The 21215-nt window shown below is 36.8% G+C and overlaps 3 protein-coding genes across 3 annotated transcripts; 2 read left to right on the top strand and 1 right to left on the bottom strand.

Moving 5' to 3' along the window:
- The first annotated feature begins 548 nt into the window (after positions 1 to 548).
- Positions 549 to 4595, top strand: LOC147544547 (glutamate dehydrogenase 2-like). Its single transcript, XM_086632637.1, has 9 exons — positions 549 to 899; positions 1013 to 1126; positions 2364 to 2585; positions 2835 to 2909; positions 3018 to 3134; positions 3210 to 3460; positions 3561 to 3636; positions 4004 to 4090; positions 4185 to 4595. The coding sequence occupies exons 1-9, from the start codon at positions 792 to 794 to the stop codon at positions 4368 to 4370; spliced, it is 1236 nt and encodes a 411-aa protein (XP_086488763.1). The 5' UTR covers positions 549 to 791; the 3' UTR covers positions 4371 to 4595.
- A 243-nt stretch (positions 4596 to 4838) lies between these two features.
- LOC147544548 (light-harvesting complex-like protein 3 isotype 2, chloroplastic) lies at positions 4839 to 6219 on the top strand. The gene is made up of 3 exons (XM_086632638.1): positions 4839 to 5202; positions 5328 to 5465; positions 5904 to 6219. Exons 1-3 carry the CDS (start codon positions 4839 to 4841, stop codon positions 6164 to 6166), a joined length of 765 nt encoding a protein of 254 aa, XP_086488764.1. The 3' UTR covers positions 6167 to 6219.
- A 9181-nt stretch (positions 6220 to 15400) lies between these two features.
- LOC147544549 (protein FAR1-RELATED SEQUENCE 8-like) lies at positions 15401 to 18466 on the bottom strand. The gene is made up of 4 exons (XM_086636481.1): positions 18275 to 18466; positions 15957 to 18163; positions 15764 to 15877; positions 15401 to 15684 (listed from the first exon to the last, which is right to left on the bottom strand). Exons 2-4 carry the CDS (start codon positions 16674 to 16676, stop codon positions 15604 to 15606), a joined length of 915 nt encoding a protein of 304 aa, XP_086492607.1. The 5' UTR covers positions 16677 to 18163; positions 18275 to 18466; the 3' UTR covers positions 15401 to 15603.
- Positions 18467 to 21215: the final 2749 nt, after the last annotated feature.

Below are 21215 nucleotides of genomic sequence, written 5' to 3' on the forward strand. Positions count from 1 at the left end.
AATAAGAGATAAGGGCCTAATCTCTTACGCGGCGACAGGTTGTGATATCTCTCATGTCACGCTGTAACACATATCGCATCCCACGTCAAAATGACAAATGAGATTATTTGCTTAATTTTCTTTCTGAGAAATCAACTACGATCTACATTAGTCGTTACAAAACATTGATACATCATGGAAATGTGATAAGCACGATAACTGTCTAAGTTAAAAAAAGAAGCCTAAAGCCCAACAACATAAAAGAGGCCTAAATAAAATCCAACAAATTTATTACATTATTTATACCCCTAATAACCCAAATCTAATAATCATGGTTCTTCCTCTTCTAAGAATGCAACTTGGGATCTGCACGATTTTAAAATTTATGTCAACACTATCTACCACTTGTGCAACAAAGTATTGACCATTCGCTTAACTATTAAGGTGTATAGTAAATGATAGACTTTTAATCTGCCACTCATCATAACCGTTTAAGATTACATCTTCATAAATGGACGGTACATGTAGGACTAGTTATTTATTAACTTACGTTCAAGATACACAATATCATCCATCACCTTAGTAGTTCATTCGGGTCATTACTGGTGAAAGTCTCTTTCTTCTTAAATTTTGGTAAGAACTGGCGGCGTCTCTTTCACAAAGATTATTGTCTTGGGAATTGTCATTGACCCTCTCTCTCTCTCTATATTTGCTTACTCTCTCTCTCTCTCTATCTCTATAAACATCTCACTTAAATTTGTACAAGCAAATCTCTCTCTGTATCACTACTCTTCTTTTCGTTTTTCATAGCCATGAATGCTTTAGCTGCTACAAATCGTAACTTTCGTCATGCTTCTAAGATCCTTGGATTAGATTCAAAGCTGGAAAAGAGTCTTATGATCCCATTTAGAGAAATCAAAGTAAACTAAAAATGGGTTTGATTTTAATTTTGATTTTGATTCATGGGTAGGTGTTTTTTTTTTCTTTCTCATTAGGGTTTTTAAAGTTTGTTTTTTTGGTTATGAATTTACAGGTTGAATGTACTATACCTAAAGATGATGGAACTCTTGTTTCTTATGTTGGATTTAGAGTTCAACATGATAATGCTCGTGGACCTATGAAAGGAGGAATCCGTTACCATCCTGAGGTGAAAATGTTTCCCCTCTCTTCTTCTGCATCAATTGATGGTCTTGATTATATGCATCAATCATTGGTGTGGTATTGGTTTTAGAATTTGATCTGAATATATTTGGGGTTTTGGGTTTTAGTTCTTCCTGATTCTGTTTTATCTATTTGTGGGTTTTTTATTTGATAATGGATCATCTAAATATAAATTGCTTTTTGTTAGTAAATTGACTATTTTGTTCCGGATTTTTAGGCTAAATAGTTAGATACAGTTTTCAATTGAGATGCATTTGTTTGATTTTCGTATTCCTAGAAGTTCTTTAAGGGTTAAAGATTCAATGTTTGTTATATCCTACTGTTTAAGAATTAGATTGTTTTCTTACTTGATTAGAGTAACAAAAGAAAGGACTTTTAAGCTATTAAAATAAATATGTATTGTTAAGTTTGTGGTCATCCAACTCAAAACCAATTGGCAATGAGTGGAGATGACCTAGACATCATATTCTTGATTGCTAGATAGCACTTCTCCGATGTGGGACTATTCTCACATGCCTCCTCACGTGTGGCGTGGTTAGCCTAACACTTGTTTTTTTTTCGGGTGATGTGGAGCACGTGTGGCTTTTAAGGCTATCACGTGTGGCACTAACTTTGATACCATGTTAAGTTTGTGGTCATCCAACTCAAAACCAATTGGCAATGAATGGAGAGGACCTAAAAGACATCATATTTTTGGTTGCTAGATAGCCCTTCCCCCATGTAGGACTATAATCACACTTATATATATATATGGAGCTTTCCCGATGACATGATCATAAAGAAATGTTGTATTACACGCGTAACGGATACCTAAAGCTAGATTCTCTATTCTATTAATATGATTTTTATACTTTCTGAAATTGTTGCATTAATGTTTTTATGATATGGTGTAATACCATTTTGATTATTTTTTGTCCTTAACGTAAATTTTAATCTAAAAAGAATCGTCCGCTATTAACTTTTTATTACATGCTCTAATGATTTGAATGCGATATCTATTCTCGGTATTCACGTAGCCCTTGGATCATAATGTCCGTTGTTGTCTTAGGAATGTTTCTGTTATAGCGCCACGTATTCTCGTTATGTCTTCTATCTATTCGAATGTAACATGAGAATTAAATTTTGTTTGGTTCTTTATTAGTCATTGATATCTTTATGTTTGTTAGTTTGTCACTTTGTTTTGCTCGATAGTGTACTGAGAGTTGAAATGTTATTCTTACAAGGTTGATCATGATGAGGTAAATGCTCTGGCTCAACTGATGACATGGAAGACCGCTGTAGCAGATATCCCTTATGGTGGAGCGAAGGGTGGGATTGGTTGTAATCCAAGGGATTTAACTAAATCTGAGTTGGAACGTCTGACTCGCGTATTCACTCAGAAGATTCATGATCTCATAGGAATTCATACTGATGTTCCTGCCCCTGATATGGGAACTAATTCACAGGTATAATATTTGACAATTGATTTTGATGTATAAACCCGTCTCTTCCTCGATAACGGGTAAGATAACTATAAGCTACTCAATAACCCAAGTTTGGATAGTCTTCCTGAATCTTGAATAATGTGGGGCTAAATCCATTGCACACAAACCTTACATTTCCATCAGATTTAGAGAACAGGATCTTCCTAAAGTTACTCCCTTCCTATAAAAGCTGCGATTTATTTCCTTTGAAGTTTGAACTGTTTTCTTCAGACAATGGCGTGGATTTTGGATGAGTACTCGAAGTTTCACGGTCACTCACCAGCTGTTGTTACAGGGAAGCCTATTGTAAGTGTGTCTGAATCAGAAAAATTTGGTATTATAGCTATTAAGATCAAAATGAATCCATAAGCATAAACAGAAACTTGATTTTGTAAACTTCATATTTAATTGTAGGATCTTGGTGGATCACTGGGCAGGGAAGCTGCAACAGGACGAGGTGTCGTCTTTGCAACTGAGGCTCTACTTGCCGAACATGGAAAGAATATTGCGGATTTGAAATTTGTTATTCAGGTAGATTCAATATTTCAATCCGCTTTGGTGTTTCAGTGTTGTCTCAATCTATTATAACTAAGATTTTGCTTTTAGGGTTTTGGAAACGTGGGGTCTTGGGCGGCAAAGCTCATTCATGAGCGAGGTGGTAAAATTGTTGCAGTCAGTGATATTACTGGAGCGATTAAGAATCCAGACGGAATTGATATTGAAGCACTGCTTCAGCATAAAGAAGACACCGGCACTCTAGGTAACTTCCAAGGTGGAGATGTCATGGATCCGAGCGAGTTGCTCGTCCATGATTGTGATGTTCTCATCCCCTGTGCTTTAGGAGGAGTCCTCAATAAGTATGTTTCTTTCTCTGATAACCTCAATTTTATTTGATATATTAATCAAGTTTATCTACTCCGACACTCTTTCTTATTTTATCTTATACTTGACTTACAGGGAAAATGCTTCCCATGTGAAGGCCAAATTCATAATTGAAGCTGCCAATCATCCTACTGATCCTGAAGCGGACGAAGTAAGTAAACAAATTGATATTGGTTTTGTCATTGCAAATTAAAACTACCATTCTCTGTTAGAGAATTTTGGTCAAAATTCCCTATCGATTTTTTTATCACTCAATTATTTCTAGTATTAAACTCCCTAGGTATTTTCCTAACATGCAATTGATTGCTCCTAACGGCCAAAGCGAGCCCTTTCATTTCATTCTGAACGAAAGAATTCAGAATGAATAAGAGGGTTTGCATTTGGGTTTTTAACCAAACAAAATACAAATGTGTGAACAAAATATAACTTGTCTTTTGAACAAAAAAAAGTTGACTTGAAATCGGGCCATCGGCCCAATTTATTTTCCTGATATATACTGCATCTCATCTTTTCTACAGATTTTATCCAAGAAAGGAGTGGTTATCCTCCCTGATATATATGCTAATTCTGGGGGTGTCACTGTTAGCTATTTCGAATGGGTTCAGGTATTTGGAATTACAAAAAAAATGCTTTTCTTTTACTCCTTTTTTTTTCAAAATAGATCAACATTAAGAATCTAATGTGTTTCCAACGTCGCAGAATATTCAAGGTTTTATGTGGGAAGAAGAGAAGGTGAATGAAGAACTCAAAAGGTACATGACAAAAGCATTCGGCAACATCAAGTCAATGTGTAAGACCCATGACTGCAGCCTACGAATGGGTGCATTTACTTTGGGGGTTAACCGAGTAGCTCGAGCCACCACCTTGAGGGGTTGGGAAGCATAAAAGAATTCCATCAGTTTCCTCATCAGATAACTCTATCTAGTAACAGATGATGAAGAAAAAAAGTAGCTTTTAGTTTTACAACTCAGTGATACTTTCTTCTTGTTACCTTCATTTCTGAAACTTAAATTATTGTATTTCAGTCATTTAACTTGGTTTCCATAAGAGATGGATAGATGGGAATTTTAAAATTGTATACAAAATAAAAAAGGGCTTCCAATTTCCAAATAGTTATCATGTTTAGTCATGAAGATTTTCCAGTGTCTTCTAATAAGATTTAAGAGATAGATAAACTAGACAGGCCTGCCCATGACATTACTGACAGTGAACTGTGAATAGGGTAAAAGGATAAGTTTTCCAAGCATGGGTTTTCTTTCTTCATTTTGTATCTTCTCATCTTAACTATAACATATTAGAGAGAGAAAGAGAGTCACAGAGATAGATAGACAGAGAAGCTAATTTAGAGCATCTATGGCTTTTATATCAGTATCATCCTCTCTGCAGATAGCTTCTACTTCTCACCATTTCACTAAGAAACATCATTATCTAGGAAGACCTAGATGCTCTCTTGAAACCAAGCAGAAAGACAATCATGTTATTGGTGTTGGTGTTGAACTTGAAACCAAGGCAACCAAATTAGTTGATCAAACAAAAACCAGCTTCGACGGAAACGGCGGTTCAGTGGGTGAGGGGAACCAAGGGGGACCAACTCAAGAAATGGCGAATGACTCAGCTGTTCTTCGATTTCATGATGATAGGTGGAAAAATGGAACTTGGGATTTGAATCTTTTTGTCAAAAATGGAAAAATGGACTGGAATGGTGTTATACTTGCAGGTGAGACACTATTCTAACCATGAAACTTGTAACTCTAAGCTCTGGGTGTTGAAGAAGCAAGAAAAGATAATCTTGTTTCTGATTACAGATATGATATATAATCTTTTCAATTGTTGATTATGCAGAAGCAAGAAGAAGAAAGATTCTAGAGATGTATCCAGAATCAGCAACAAACCAAGAACCAGTGGTTTTTAGGAGTTCTATCATACCTTGGTGGGCATGGATCATGAGGTCTCATTTACCAGAAGCAGAGCTTCTCAATGGTTAAAACTTCAAACTAAACCTCAATGAATTTCAACAATACAAAATTTTCAAATTCAGATTTGCATATAAGCATTTTTTTTAGATATTGACTACGATAGTCATTAATAAGGCATTGATGCGTAAATATGATGTGATAAGTACAATAACTGCCAAATTTAAACCCTTTCCGCCTTTCCAGGCCTAAAGCCCTACCAAACTACTGGTCTAAAAGTCCAACTAAACTACTGGCCTAGAAGGTCATCCAACTACTTTTGTTTGTACCCAAGTTCAATATATCCTAGATTTGTGCTTCCATAGGATCGAATCTGAGACCTCTGTATTGGGAGAAAATGCATTGCCAATTCGGCTACCAATAATTGGCCGTTAAGCATTTCATGATAGGCTTAGTTTTACATGATCTTTTAGAATTATGTTCTAAATGGATGATTTTTTGACAGGCCGAGCAGCAATGATCGGATTCTTCATGGCCTATTTTGTTGATGTTTTAACTGGACTTGACATGGTAGGACAAAATGGAAATTTCATCTGTAAATTGGGACTATTGATCACAATCATTGGAGTAATCTTGTTTAGAAGAAAAGAAGATTTTGAAAACTTGCAAAAGTTAGCCGACGAGGCTACCTTCTATGATAAACAATGGAGAGCTTCATGGGAAGAGCAAAATACAAGTGATATCTCTTTGAAGAAAGATCGAAAATAGATGTAATTTTACCTTGGGAAAGAATAAACATAAATTTCATTCTAGTTTATGAATGATTTCTATATGTAGTTATATAGATTAATAGATAGGATAATATATTTTCCTCTATCATCACTTTCTTGCTACAAGTTAGGTAAGGAAAATTATTCATTCTATTCGGTTATTCACATTTTGAGATTTATATATGGTGACGAGGATAAGAACTCGTTGTATTTAAGCTTTACACTTTGTGTACACTTGCCTCTAAGACTAACATCGCAAGTCCCCGAACTATGATCTTTTAGAAGTATTAGAATTCTTCTTCCGTAGGTAGATAACCTTGGAAAAGAAAGAGATAATTCATATATCAGTTGCATAATATTTCGACATTTTCTAAGCAAATTTGGAACTATGTCCACATTGACAGAATATTGTCATGAAATATTTCTTTTTCAAGTTCGATGGACATTTCTATGCTGAGACCAAAAATCTAATTCGCGGGGAAATTTGAGAAATTATGTTGTCAAGACTATATGTAAACATTTTTGTCAAGAAACGATACAACGTATTGAGTCCCCTCAAAGGACCTTTTGGTAGGGAAAATCTAAAACCTTTCACACCATTAATTGGCATGTCATTTGCAAGCCACGCAAATTAGGTGGTCTGGGGTTTCGCCTACCCCTCTTGGATAACCAGGCTTTCATTAACAAATTCAACTGGCGTCTCATTAACAACCCCCACTCTATTTGGGCTCAAGTGTTTAAAGCCAAATATTTCCCCAAATCTACTAAACCTTCCCTTCCCAAGGCAAGTCACTCTTGGCCTTGGAAAACCATAGTAAACAGTTTGATCTGGTCAATAGATTAATCTTCTGGGATGTCAACAAAGGCACTCATATAAACATTTCGAATGATTTCTGGATCCCTACCCATCCTCCGCCCATTACTAATTCTAACAACTATAACTTCGAATGGGTTGCCCAACTAATTATTAGCAATCAGTGGAATATCGAGTTGATAAACGATTGTTTTCATAATGAGATAAGAAATGCGATTCTAAGCATTAATCTGCAGGTCGACAAAGAGGATGCACTAAAATGGACTCTAACCAAATCAGTTAAATTCTCTATTAAATCTATGTATAATTATCTGAGAACAGGAACCAATAATCCGATGCACGATACAACGGATTGGCTTTTCATATGAAATCTGAACACTATACCTCGGATAAAACTATTTCTATGGAAATGTTGGACAAATAGCCTGCCAGTAAAGGACAAAATAGGGAGATATATTGGTAATGTTTATAATTGCATATACTGTGATAACGATGAAACTATAGACCATGTTTTGTTACACTGCAACTATGCTAGAGTTATATGGTTTCATTTTCAGATCATGACGGAACAACTAACAACAGTTAAACTGTGGACTGAACAATGGAAACAGCTTGACGAAGAACTGGCGATTTTATATGCTAAAATCCTTTGGTTTATCTGGAAAGCTAGATACGGAAATTGTTTTAACTTTACAAAGCAATCACCAATACAGGTGATCCAACGAATCAACAATACGTCAACGAAACCTCTTAAAAGTGATAAAACTTCAACTATTAGAAGCAGTGAAAAACCAAAGCAACAAAAATAGAGACCTCCATCGACACCATTTCTCAAAATCAATGTAGACGCATCTTTCAAGCAGTTATCAGAACCAGCAAGGATAGGTTGCATTATTCATGATGAAGAAGCAAAATTCATCATAGCCATGACAGACTCAGTCAGAGGACAAAATGCGGAAGAATGTGAGAGCTTAGCATTACTCCAAGGTATCTCATGGGCGATACAGCTATGGATACAATATGTTCATATAGAAAGCGACAACCAAAACATCGTCAATCACTTCAATGAACAAGGTAATGGTTTACACTGGCAATCGAATCAGATCATCTCAAATGCGATGGCGCTCAAGAATAAGTTTACGGAGATCAAAGTCACATACGCTCCAAGAGAAGTTAACGTCAAAGCAGATGCCTTAACCAAATGGGGCAGGAAAAATAGTCATAAATATGTTTGGAATGTAATACGAAGCAAAATGCAAGAAAATCAATGGGTAGAAGCAAAATGCAAATTTCTTTATCACCATTCCCATCTATATAAAGCTAAGAAAAACGAAGAAAATTTCAAAGTTGCGTTTGATTGATGAACTCACAAATTGGAAGTTTGCTACTTTTTCTTTAGATCGGCAGGGGCATATTCGTTCCAGGTAGCCTGCCACTGTTTGTCATAAAAGGTAGTTTGTTCAACTAACTTGTTTACTGTTTCTACATCTTTATTTTCCGAACCACATGCGGAGACTAGTGTTACTCGAATTTATTTTTGAGTATAGATGGGTGCCTTTGTAATTTCTTTCTTTCTTTGAACATGAACTGATTCTGCCTTGGTGATTTGTATCATCTTCATAGTTTTATACAACTCACGTGGAAGAATCTTGTAACTAAAGTTAGGTTACCATTCAAAGAGCAAAATATGAAGATCTATCGTGGAGTGGGGGAACTCTGTGGAGGTTGAAGGATGGATATCCAACGCAAATCAAGGCAGAAAAAAGAAACCTAAGATAATTAAATCTTTACGATTTTAAGGCCATACCAAGATCAATGTAATTGATTTACTTTATGCCCGCATTTACATTGTGATAAAAAGTCTTTAAAAAAAATTGAGTAGTAAGTTTTACCCATAGTAAGACGCCTATAAAATCATCGATCATTAATGGGTAATTCTGCCTGCTTACGTACCATTTATTATAGGAAAATGATTTCTTGCCCATCTTGTTCATTCCCCACCCTACCATATTGCTGATCTGGAAAGTAAATGAAAAAAAGCATCCGTTAGTTACCACTTACAACCCCGTTAACTCCAACCGTGAATCTTGACCGTCCCTTAATGTAGACTAAATCTGACCGTTCGTCGAGATTGGTCTAAATAACCCTAGACTCATTTCATTCCTTAGTAAGCAAACAAATAACCAGACAACTCCTAACCAGCAGCCGTGAAAGTCTCTCACTCCAAACTAAAACGAAGAAGAAACTCAACCATGATAGTCTCTGAATCTTCACAAACAAGGAACTCAACCATGAAGGAAACTATCATGCTCGAATAAATCTTATGCTCAGATTTCCTTAATCATCTTCAATACTCAGAATCTCAGATCATCCTCAATCGATTGCTACATCATCAAGACCTGTAAGCTCATCTCTCTCTCCCTCTTTGAAATTTCAAACTTTATCCTTTAAATGTCTGAAAAATGACACGATGTATATCTCAACCGAGTTAAATAGGAGAAATTTGTTCGACCTAGGGTTTTGATTTAATCTTTCAGTGTATCTTAAAATATGTCAAATTAGATGCGATTTTGTAAGTTGGGTTAAATGGGAGAAATTTGTTCGACCTAGGGTTTTGATTTAATCTTTCAGTATATCAAAAATATGTCAAATTAGAGGCGATTTTGTAAGTTGGGTTAAATGGGAGAAATTTGTTCCACCTACGATTTTGATTTAATCTTTCAGTGTATCAAAAAATATGACAAATTAGAGGCAATTTTGTAAGTTGGGTTAAATGGGAGAAAGTGAATCTCTTGAATTCCAGCCCGTGTTCGGATAAAAAACATAAGAGATAGTGAGGCTCGGGTTGGTTGCCATTAGAACAATAGTATCTTGCTCTATTCCTTTTGCTAAAACCTGAATACATAAATTCAATCACAGTATCTTGGAGTTTCAACACTAAAAAAAAGCAGTATCTTGGTCGACTGAAAGCGTGTTCAATGGTATCTTATATCTCTATGTTTTCTTTGATAATATGTCATGGTTATTGATCGTTCTTTCGTTAACGAGTCTTTGATGTGGATTTAATAGTATCTTACTTATATCTTTAGTTTTAGATCACGAATAGGAGAATATCAAATATACCTTGTTCCTGTGGTGGTGGCGATATGGAAATAAAAGTATCTGCATCAAGTGCAAATCCGTCAAGAAAGTATTATAAGTGCCCTTTAGGTCGTGATCACCCGAAGGCTTTCATGTTGTAACGCCCCAAGCCTAGATTTCCACGTCGGCCGCCATGAAAACCTAAACTCAAAGCATTTCTCCGCAGAACAGTAAACATAGTTGATATACCCATCAAAAGAGACAAATAATATCAAATGTGAAGCTCATAAGAATCAATAAATCATCTAAAAGAAATCCATTAAACTTTCTTAACTCAAACAATGGTTCTGAATCATCGACACGTAGGTCTGACAATAACGAATGAAACAAATAACTATCTAGAAAGTGAAACTCCAAATAACTACCTAATCTCGAAAGCGAAAACTAAGAAAGAAGCTCTGAGCTGACGAACTGGGATCAAGCTGGTGGCGCTCCCCGATCTCTATCACCTGAAAAATAGTAGGCTGGGTCAGAACCCAGCTAGTAGATTTCTAATTACCTGAGGTCTAAATAGACCAATTCAATAACAAAACCAAATATCGAACAGAAGAAAAACAATAACAGTTTATTGTGTTACACCTTTCGTGTCAACACCACTAAAGTCAACCTGATTCATAGTTTAAGAGATTCAAACAATACAACTTCCCTTTTTGAGGGGCATAACCAATTTTGAGGTCCACAAGATAGCTTCACTTAGCATCCGTGTTTGCATCGACTTAAACCTCTCAATAAACCATGGATACCTCTCCAAAAGGCAATCCGTGCAACACGAGCACTTCTCATATGAGCAGGAGGCGAGCCAACCTCTAGTTGGTAAATTACTTCTCAAACTAGAAGTATGTGGTCCACAAGAATGAACTTGTGTTTGCATCGATCATCCTGTCGAGCCAACCACCTATGGATTACAACCGTCAATCCATATTAGAACCCAAGCCCCTGGTCCACTAGGTTGTCCAATATCAAATTGACAAACCCGTGTTTGCAATCGACCCACATGTCGAGCCAACCAGTCTTAGTTCAATCCATTAACGAAACTCAAGATCATGGTCCACCAAGTTATCCAATATCGTATTGGTAACAAGTGTTTGCAATCTACCCACATGTCGAGCCAACCATTCTTGGTTCCGACTAGCCTATGCTCTCTAGGTTAACAACCTAAAGCAATATATCACACACAACTATGGATAGCACTTATGTTCCAATATCATACATATAATCTCATACAATCAAACGAGTCAAACATGATAAATATTGGTTATAATATCACTATAACCTATTTCGATGAATTTACTTATATAAATATGTCTAGAGGTGCAAAATATTACATCTAATTGATCACAAACATCAATTATCAACATCATTCACATAAACACAAATAATTCTCAGCTTCTAGGTTGCTGTCCGGATCTATTTGTACTAAATTTATATAACCTTAACGGCCTAGGTTGTTGTTCGGGTATGTAAATACTCTATTACTATAAGTATAATGTTCTAAGGTTACTTTATTGTTGTTGAGATTAGTTTCTAATCCAAGTATATGTATATTGTATCACTAATTGGTACTAATTTGATGATAACCTAACAAAAATTCATGGTTTAAAGTTGTTATTGTTCTAACCATTCAAATCTAGGTTTGAAATTAAAGAGGGCTATATAAACCCTAGGGAAAAAAAAACCTACCTGATTTTGTAGCACCAAGAAGAAGAAACCAACCCCTTTAGTAAAGCTCTTTGATCCTCCTTCTCCTTCCTCCACACTTTCTCTCTCTAAGCCACACTTTCTCTCTCTAGATTCCTCCCAATTAATTAACTTGTTGCTGCCCTGTTTCTCACGATTGCAAAAAGAGAGAAAATATGAGGGGTAGTAGGGTTTTTAAAGGGGTGATAAGGTGGTCCTACTATAGGCACCCCGTAATTAATTGTTAGGGCACTACAATCTCCCCTACTAAAAGGAAGTTTCGTCCTCGAAATTGAATGTACCTGTCTAGAGAAAGAGATGGGGGTAACGAAGTTGCATATCGTCTTCACGCTCCCACGTAACTTCCTTGTCATTGTTGTGATGCCACTGAACCTTGACCATGGGAATCGTCTTTCGGCGAAGAACATGCTCTCTACGATCAATGATACGACCTGGTTCCTCTTCATATGACACATTTGGCTGGAGCTCCAAATCATAGTAATCTATCACTGAATGTTGATCTCCATCTCTCACATGTTTTCGAAGCATCGAAATATGAAAGACATTGTGGACTCCTGTGAAGCTTGCAGGCAAGTCAAGACGATAGGCTACTTTCCCACCTTCTCAACTATTCTGAAAGGTCCAATATATCTAGGAGCCAACTTTCCTTTCTTACCAAATCGCAAAACACCTTTCATAGGTGACACCTTCAACAAAACCTCATCTCCAACAATAAACTCCAAATCCCTTCGTCGGTTGTCGGCATAACTCTTTTGACGACTTTGAGCTACTTGGAGCCTACTTCGAATTAAAGCAATTTTCTCAGAAGTGTCCCGAATCACCTCTGGTCCTTCTAGTTTAGCGTCACCTGCCTCTGTCCAACACAATGGTGACCGACAAGGTCTCCCGTATAATGCCTCAAAAGGTGCCATGCCAATACTAGATTGGTAACTATTATTATATGCGAATTCTACCAAAGGCAAATGATCTTGCCAACTCCCTCCAAGATCTAGTATTGAGCATCTCAACATATCTTCAAGTACTCTATTAACTCGCTCTGTCTGCCCATCAGTCTGAGGATGAAAAGCTGTACTAAAATGTAAAATGTCCCCATAGAATTTTGGAAACTCTTCCAAAACCGTGAAGTAAAGGACGAATCTCTGTCTAAAACAATAGACACCGGAACTCCATGTAACTTGACAATCTCCTTAATGTAAAACTGTGTCAGTCGGTCCCCACTATCTGTCGTCTTCATTGGTAGGAAGTGAGCCGACTTAGTCAACCTGTCAACTATCACCCAAATAGCGTCAAAGCCTCTACTAGATCGCGGTAAACCCGTGATGAAGTCCATTGGTATATTCTCCCACTTCCACTCCGGAATGGGCAACGGTTCCAAGAGTCCGGATGGATGTCGATTTTCCGCTTTCACCATCTGACACACATTACACTTCCTCACATACTCCGCAACATCTTTCTTCATCCCTGACCACCAGTACTGCCTCTTAAAGTCTTTGTACATCTTGTTACCCCCGGGGTGAACTGTGTACTTACTTCGGTGTGCTTCATCTAATATATCCCGTCTCAAGACCGGATCTGCCGGTACATATAATCTCCCTCGAAATCTCAATCCACCGTCCTACCCGGTACTGAACTCAGTCTCAGTCTCTTGCATTAACGAAACCTGTTTCTGGCACCACTCATCATCAATTTGGGCATCCACAATACGATTCAACAAAGATGGTCTAACAACCATACTACCCAGAAATAACGAGTCAATTCCTCACCCAACCATGTCAATGTCGTATGTTGCTACATCCTCCAACATCTTCCACGGGTTCATCATCAATGTTGCCACGATACCCCTCGGTTGTCGGCTTAGTGCATCGGCTACCACATTTGCCTTACCCGGGTGGTATTGCAACGTGAAGTTATAATCCTTCATCAACTCCAACCACCTGCGCTGACGCATGTTCAACTCCTTTTGTGAGAAGAGATACTTGAGGCTCTTATGATCGGTAAAGAGATCGAACTTCTCACCATACAGATAGTGCCGCCAAATCTTCAAAGCAAACACTATAGCTGCCAACTCTAAGTCATGAGTTGGATAGTTTTGCTTATGTGGCCTCAACTGCCTAGAAGCATAAGCAACCACTTTATCTTTTTGCATCAATACACACCCTAAACCCTGAATAGAAGCATCTGTATAAATCACAAATCTGGTGCCACTCTCTGGAATGACCAACACCGGTGCCGTAGCCAACTTCGTTTTAAGTTCTTTGAAAGCCTCATCACACTTCATATCCCATGAGAATGTCACTCCCTTCTTTGTAAGATTCGTCAAAGGTCCTGCAATACTTGAGAACCCCTTGATGAACCGTCGATAATACCCAGCCAATCCCAGAAAACTGCGAATCTCAGTAACCGAGGTAGGCTGCTTCCAATTAAGCACAGCTTCAACCTTAGAAGGGTTAACCAATACTCCGTCCTTCGAAATAACATGGCCTAGGAATTTTACTTCCTCTTGCCAAAAATCACATTTCTCGAACTTTGCATATAACTGATGTTCCATTAGTCTCTCTAACACCAATCTCAAGTGATCTTCATGATCCTCCTTAGTCTTGGAGTAGATAAGAATGTCATCAATAAAGACAATGACAAATTTATCCAAGAAGTCCCTGAACACCCGATTCATGAGGTCCATAAACACTGCAGGAGCGTTAGTCAAACCGAAAGACATAACAAGAAACTCATACGAACCATAACGTGTCACAAATGCCGTCTTAGGAATGTCCTCCTCTCGGACTCGTAACTGATGGTACCCTGACCTCAAGTCAATCTTAGAGAACCACTTGGTCCCTCTCAGTTGATCGAACATATCGTCAATCCTTGGTAAAGGATATTTATTCTTCACAGTAACCTTGTTGAGCTCTTTGATCCTCCTTCGCATCTCTAGGAATGTACTTGATTTTGTAGCACCAAGAAGAAGAAACCAACCCCTTTAGTAAAGCTCTTTGATCCTCCTTCTCCTTCCTCCACACTTTCTCTCTTTAAGCCACACTTTCTCTCTCTAGATTCCTCCCAATTAATTAACTTGTTGCTGCCCTGTTTCTCACGGCTGCAAAAAGAGAGAAAATATGAGGGTAGTAGGGTTTTTAAAGAGGTGATAAGGTGGTCCTGCTATAGGCACCCCGTAATTAATGTTAGGGCACTACACATGTGGGCCGCACCTCCGGAATACGAGAATTCTCAATCTTTAATTTCGGCCAATTCCACATCACTTAAAGATGAAGTCGTAACATCTCAATCAAAGATGGGGGAAAAAGTTGAAGATCTTCTAGCTACCTTAATTTTTTATGTGAAAATTTTGATAGTTATTTCTATTGTACATCTTTACCATGATTGGTAAAGATCTTTTTATGACTTTTGTTGTGTAAAATGAAATGAAGAATTTGTAACCGTGTTTTGTATTACAACCTAAATGTTGATGTTACTTCATTATTTAAAATTAAAATTAGGTTGTTTATTTTTGTTGATCATTGTTCTTCAATATCTCATGGGTACAAGTTAACAAAGAAACTACTTCAATATCACATGGATATAAGTTCAAAAAACATAGATCCGAATTAACAAAAAAACTTCTTCAATATCACATGGATACAAGTTCAAAAAACATAGATTCAAATTAACAAAAAAAACTTCTTCGATATCACCACTTCAATCTCACATGGATATAAGTTACATAAACATAAAAAGTTAGCAAAAAGAAAACAACTCTAATAAAAGTTCCACTTCAATCTCACATCTTATTGACCATCATATCTTGGCTCTGCTCGATTTAGTAACTCTTGAAAGTTGAAGTGATGAGATTGTTGATTCACATTGACCTACATTACACAAGAATTAAAATGCAATACAAAATCATAGATGATAAAAAGTATAATAAAAAGTGCAGTAAATACATACACTTCCGTAAGGGTTATAATGATCGTAAAAGAAATGTTGTGTTTGCTTAAAAGTGTTATTTTCTTGGATGAGTGGGGCATCATTAAGATTGTTGTCTTCGGTACATTTAACATCCTGTGAATCAACAAAAAAATTATTAACATGCCTAAATGGTAGGTAAAAATAAAATACTTTCAAGGCATTGAATTTTTACCTTGTTCTTCTTTTTACTCGAGGGTTTGAAACTTTTAGCTTGTAACAGTGTAGAACGAGGTCTCCCTTTACGCCTACTACCTTGTGGATCGAGTATTACACCTTCTTCACCATTAACATTTGAAGGGGGTAGATAAGCACTTGAGTGTTGAGTTGACGTATCAACTACTTTATATAAAGAAGGTATTGTGTTCTTTTCGTTTTCACACCACTGAAAGTATCTTTGACAACGTTGCTCGTCATCACAGTCCAAGTTTGCTACTTCAGTAAAAGCACGACACAATTGATCATAACGGATAAGATCCCCACTTAATTGCCAATTTTCATTCCCCATTTTCATTTTCGTGTGTGATCTCTTAACATCCTTTCTCCATCTACGTAAAATATATCTATCCGGAATAGAGTCACAACCATTGTGTATCATCACCATCAAAGCATGCCTACATAATATACCTTTAAACTCGAATAAACAACAACTACACTTAACCAGTCGATTTGTTTGACTAAAGGAAACAATATATACCATTCTTTTCAGCCCATTTTCTCCAATGTGTATATCTTCTTGTAGATCGTGGCCTGTATACATGTGCATTTGACGAACACCAAGAGGATAGAGGTATAATAATGAAATCAACTCTTTTTGAACAGCTATGAAAATATTATTAGTGTAGACTGCTTGAGCTTCAAACTCAATCCGATATCTAGTCACACATGGTATCATTTGTGAATAAGACCCAAAGTCTGCTTGTGCCTCCTTTTCTGCCTTCTCTCTCGCTGCACGACCATATTGTTCAACAAATTGTTTGAGAGAAGTTTTAGGATGCCCTTAACCATAAAAAAATGCATTAACACTCTCACTCCGTTGTGTACTTGACATACCTGCCCAAAAACTTGTTTTAAGATAAACTAGGATCCAACGATGTCTATCCTCATATAATTCCAAAAGCCATTTGTGTTGTTCTAAGCCGTACTGGTGAATCATATCCAACCAACCTCGTTCAAACTCATCTTCGTATTGGGAATCGTATACTAAATCATGCAACTTGTAGTTAATGTTCTTATAATTTTTGTCACTTCCTAACTTTTGAGGCAACTTCTTTAATATATGTCATAGACACAACCTATGCCTAGTGTTAGGAAAAACTTTTGCGATGGCAACTTTCATTGTTGCATCTTGGTCTGTAATTATTCCCATAGGATGAGAATTGTTCATGTAAGTAAGCCATGTTTCGAATAACCATACAAATGATTCTATGTTCTCATTCGCAATAAGACCACACTCAAGTAAGACCGTATGACTGTGGTGATTAACACCAATAAATGGAGCAAAAGCCATATCATACATGTTCGTTAGATACGTAGTATCAAACGTGATCACATCTCCAAATTCTTTGTAACACTTTCTGCTCCTCCCGTCAGCCCAAAATAGATTCTTCAAATGACCTTGTTCGTCGTGGTCCATGCAATAGAAAATGTCTTTGTTTTGTGTTTGCATATTTACAAAGTAACGTTGTATTGCAACAACATCACCTTCAACAAGAGCTAATCGCTTAAGTTGATCTACATAATTTTGACGATCTCTTTCTGTTACAGTTACATTTTCATAATCGTGAGCATCTTCGACAATTATACCATAACTTTTATACATTCGGATTCCTGCTCTTTCATTTAATTCCAATCTTCTTCTTACAGAAGGCGTAACATTACGATTGCATTTGTAGAACCTGGATTGGGTATGACTAAGAACATGGTTGTGACCAAGAAAAGACAATGTTATTCTCCATTTCTCATTTACTCCAAGTGCTGCTCTTAGACAAACTTTACAGTCTATCTGCGATAATGGTCTAGGTCGCAAGACATAAACAGAGTTGTTGTATTTCTTTCCTTCACGAGCACACGTCAAAATAATGTATCTAAGTATACCATCACGGTCCTTTTTACTAGATCGCTTCCGGATCGGAAATCCCATGAAAGCCCCAAATTTTTTGAAACAATCATATATTTCTTCTTTCGCGGTGAATTCGGATCCAACCTTTAATAAATCTAATAAGTCTTGTTTATTAATTTCTAAACCATCATGCTTTTTTTCACTTTCTCTGCCTGCATTGCAATCGTCTATCTCCTGAATATCGTCATTAGTGTTTGTCCCTACATCACCATCTTCCACCTCTACTACTTTTTGTTTACCATGTATCTTCTCCATTTATACTACGAGCATTTTTAGGAAAAACATAAAAATAAATTTCAACAAGAGAAATCTGAAAACGATGAGGAAATAAAATAATAAAAATGAAACCAAGAAAATAAATGACAAATTACCTTACAAAATATGGCCCAACAATTGAAACCAATAAAAACCTTCGATCACTTCCAATCTTGGAGAACCCAATAATAAGATGGAAAAGGAGTGGAAAACCAAGTGTAAATACCAAGTGTAAAACCGATTAAAACTCTGGTGGTAGAGCCATTTGAATTATATAACAAAAGGGAACAAGTTGTTTGTATTACTGTAAAACTGATTATAAGGAAGTTGAATATATAAGGAAGTTGTATTAAAGACCCCACCACAAAACAGTTGGATCTCACCTTCCCACCTTCTCATTTAACTTCGTTAAAGAGTTCTGTTGCAACATTAAAGGGGTCCACCAACTTTGCTTTCAAATCTCCAACCAGATAATTTTAGAAGAGAAAAAAATGCTTTGTCTTTAGTACAAGTGCCAGTGACGGTAGGGTAAGAGGTGTTGTGAGGAGTAAGCGTATCACGTTTGTTTATTATATCCATGTGGCCCGGCAATCATATGCAAAATCTCCCTTAATTGCCACTGTGGATCAACATGCCCAATATGAACTTTCAGCCCACGCCGTCCTTATTTGATTTATTTCCCTCCGCCAGGTAAAGAAATGACGAAAGTTGTCTATAAATTAGAGAGAAAAATCTAGGTTTAGAGAGAAACTCGTCAGTCTTTTTCTTTCTAAAATCCATTTCTCCACTTCTTCTAGTCGAAATTTGCTGGGAAATCTTTGATCAAGTTCTGATCAAATCTATATTTTTTCCAGAAAGTTCAGTTCATTTGTCTCCCTTAAAAGTCTTCAGCGCTACTGCTATGTGAACAAACCGACATCCATTTGGGAGATACAAGGTATGCCAATCCCTAGTTCTTTCTTCTACATGCATGTTAGAGGAAACCAGGTTGATCATTTAGGGCAAATGCTATAAAAGAAAAAGGAATGGGGGCAATGAGTGGAGATGACCTATACATTATAATCTTGGTTGTTAGTTACCCCTTCTCTCATGTGCGACTATTCTCACACGCCCCCTCACGTGTGGCATGGTTAGTGATAGGCCTAGAAAAAGTCTATTCCCGCAAGTATACGGGGTCAAGTTATAGTATGTTAGTAAATTCGTGAATCGTCCCAAGGGATAGGTAGGTAACTTCGGATATTAAAGGCGAGTTTGACCCAATAATAGATATGTTAATAACTACTTAGACTAAAACACACACATACCCCACTTCATAAATTTGATGATTGATTGGTAAGAAATAAGAAAACAAATAAAACTAAATAAACTATCTAAGGTGTTGTTTGTTTTTTTAATGAATTCAGATCTGAAATCTGAATTGGTCGCTATTTCAGATGTCAGCTGTTTGTTTTTTATTTTGAACAAAATCTGAAAACTTTGCTGAATTAGGCCATTGTCTGAATATGCTGAAAAAAAGCCCCTTCATTTCAGACTTCACAACAAGTCTGAAATGAAACACCGAAGTCTGAAATGTCAAAAATGACGTCTATAACCCTATCATTTGGAAAAAAATGTCCCAATTTTCGCCAAAACCCACCACCACCAGCAGAAAACCACCACCACCACCACCAGAAAACCACCACCACAAGCAGAAAACAACCACCACCAGCAGAAAACAATCACCACCACAACCGACCACAAGGACTACAAACCACCACCATAGAGAACACCATGACGACCACCACATAAAGAATTCTATGAAGACCACCACAAGAACCACCACGAAACCACCATAGAAAAGTCTGCAAAACACTCGCCGGATCTGGAGAGGGTGATCTTGCTCGAAACCCTCACCATATCCGGCGAGGGTTTAGGTTACTTGGGGCGATTTTGAAGGAATCAACTGCTTTTTTTTTCGTATAAATCAGGGGATCTTCGTCTTTGAAACTCAATAATCCCCCATCTATTAATCTATTTCTCTATGAACCCTCGCCGGATCATCAGTCGTATAGGACAGAAAGAGTACAACACAGTCGCTGAAAAGGGATAAAGAGAGAGGGAGAGACATAGAGACTACAACAACAACAGAACCAGTCGTTGGAGAGAGAGAGCCAGTCGTTGGAGAGAGAGAGAGAACCAATTGTTGGAGAGAGAGAACCAGCCGTTTGTGGAGGGAGAGAGAACCAGCCGTTTTAGGGTTTTTGATGGAGAGAGCAGGAAAGAGACAGATAAAGTAAAATGCAATTTAGGGTTTTTTTTTTGTTAAAAAGTTGAATAGGGGTATAAGTGTCAAAAAATCAATTTCAGACATAATATTTCAGATTTAAAAACAAACATGCTAACTTGATAAATTATTCAGCCAATTCAGATTCAGCCAATTAAGTTCAGCCAATTCAGATTCAACCAATTCAGATTCAGACATATAAAAAAAACAAACAGCACCTAAGTGAGAGGTGAGAGAGATATCTAAGGTTATAAAATCCCCCGCACAATTTCACTTTATAAAACAAACACTTAATTACTTAAATCTCTTTTGTATTTACTCGGGATCCAATATAATGAACTATTTGGATTCTGGATGATGTTCTAGACAAAACAATTTTAAATTTCTAATACTAATTGTCTTCCTTATAGAGATTCAGATTGCTTAACTATTATTCATCATCTAAAAAGCATACTCCATCTAACAACTTAACGAAAGTATGAAATATCTAATTATGAGGCATGAGTAATGGAAAGAAAATCCAATCCATATAGATAAACAATCAATAGAAATTAAAGCACATCAAGAGATTTTAATTAATCAATAACAAGTGTTACAAAGATCCAAAATGGGTTTCATTCAGAACCTTAGATTGTTAAGTTAACTATACATGAAATCTAAAGTAACATTCATTGACATTGTAAAATAAATGAAAATACTAAGAAATTAATGGAAAGAAATTACCAAGAATGTTAAAGATCCATATTCCCATGTATCTCAATTTTATCCAAGATTTGCTCCATTTGTGCTCAAGA

This window comes from Eschscholzia californica, unplaced genomic scaffold (assembly GCF_041429995.1).
Source record: "Eschscholzia californica isolate CP2 unplaced genomic scaffold, dmEscCali1.0.p SCAF_4, whole genome shotgun sequence".
Classification (NCBI taxonomy): Eukaryota; Viridiplantae; Streptophyta; class Magnoliopsida; order Ranunculales; family Papaveraceae; genus Eschscholzia; species Eschscholzia californica.

Coding starts and splice junctions, on each gene's coding strand:
- LOC147544547 (XM_086632637.1), top strand. CDS start 792: ATGAATGCTTTAGCTGCTACAAATCGTAACTTTCGTCATGCTTCTAAG. Junction 3,135..3,209: donor ATTTGAAATTTGTTATTCAG/GTAGATTCAATA, acceptor TTTTGCTTTTAG/GGTTTTGGAAACGTGGGGTC. Junction 3,637..4,003: donor CTGATCCTGAAGCGGACGAA/GTAAGTAAACAA, acceptor TCTTTTCTACAG/ATTTTATCCAAGAAAGGAGT.
- LOC147544548 (XM_086632638.1), top strand. CDS start 4,839: ATGGCTTTTATATCAGTATCATCCTCTCTGCAGATAGCTTCTACTTCT. Junction 5,203..5,327: donor GAATGGTGTTATACTTGCAG/GTGAGACACTAT, acceptor TTGATTATGCAG/AAGCAAGAAGAAGAAAGATT. Junction 5,466..5,903: donor AGAAGCAGAGCTTCTCAATG/GTTAAAACTTCA, acceptor ATTTTTTGACAG/GCCGAGCAGCAATGATCGGA.
- LOC147544549 (XM_086636481.1), bottom strand. CDS start 16,676: ATGATACCATGTGTGACTAGATATCGGATTGAGTTTGAAGCTCAAGCA. Junction 15,878..15,956: donor CGAGTAAAAAGAAGAACAAG/GTAAAAATTCAA, acceptor GTTGATTCACAG/GATGTTAAATGTACCGAAGA. Junction 15,685..15,763: donor ATTATAACCCTTACGGAAGT/GTATGTATTTAC, acceptor TGTGTAATGTAG/GTCAATGTGAATCAACAATC.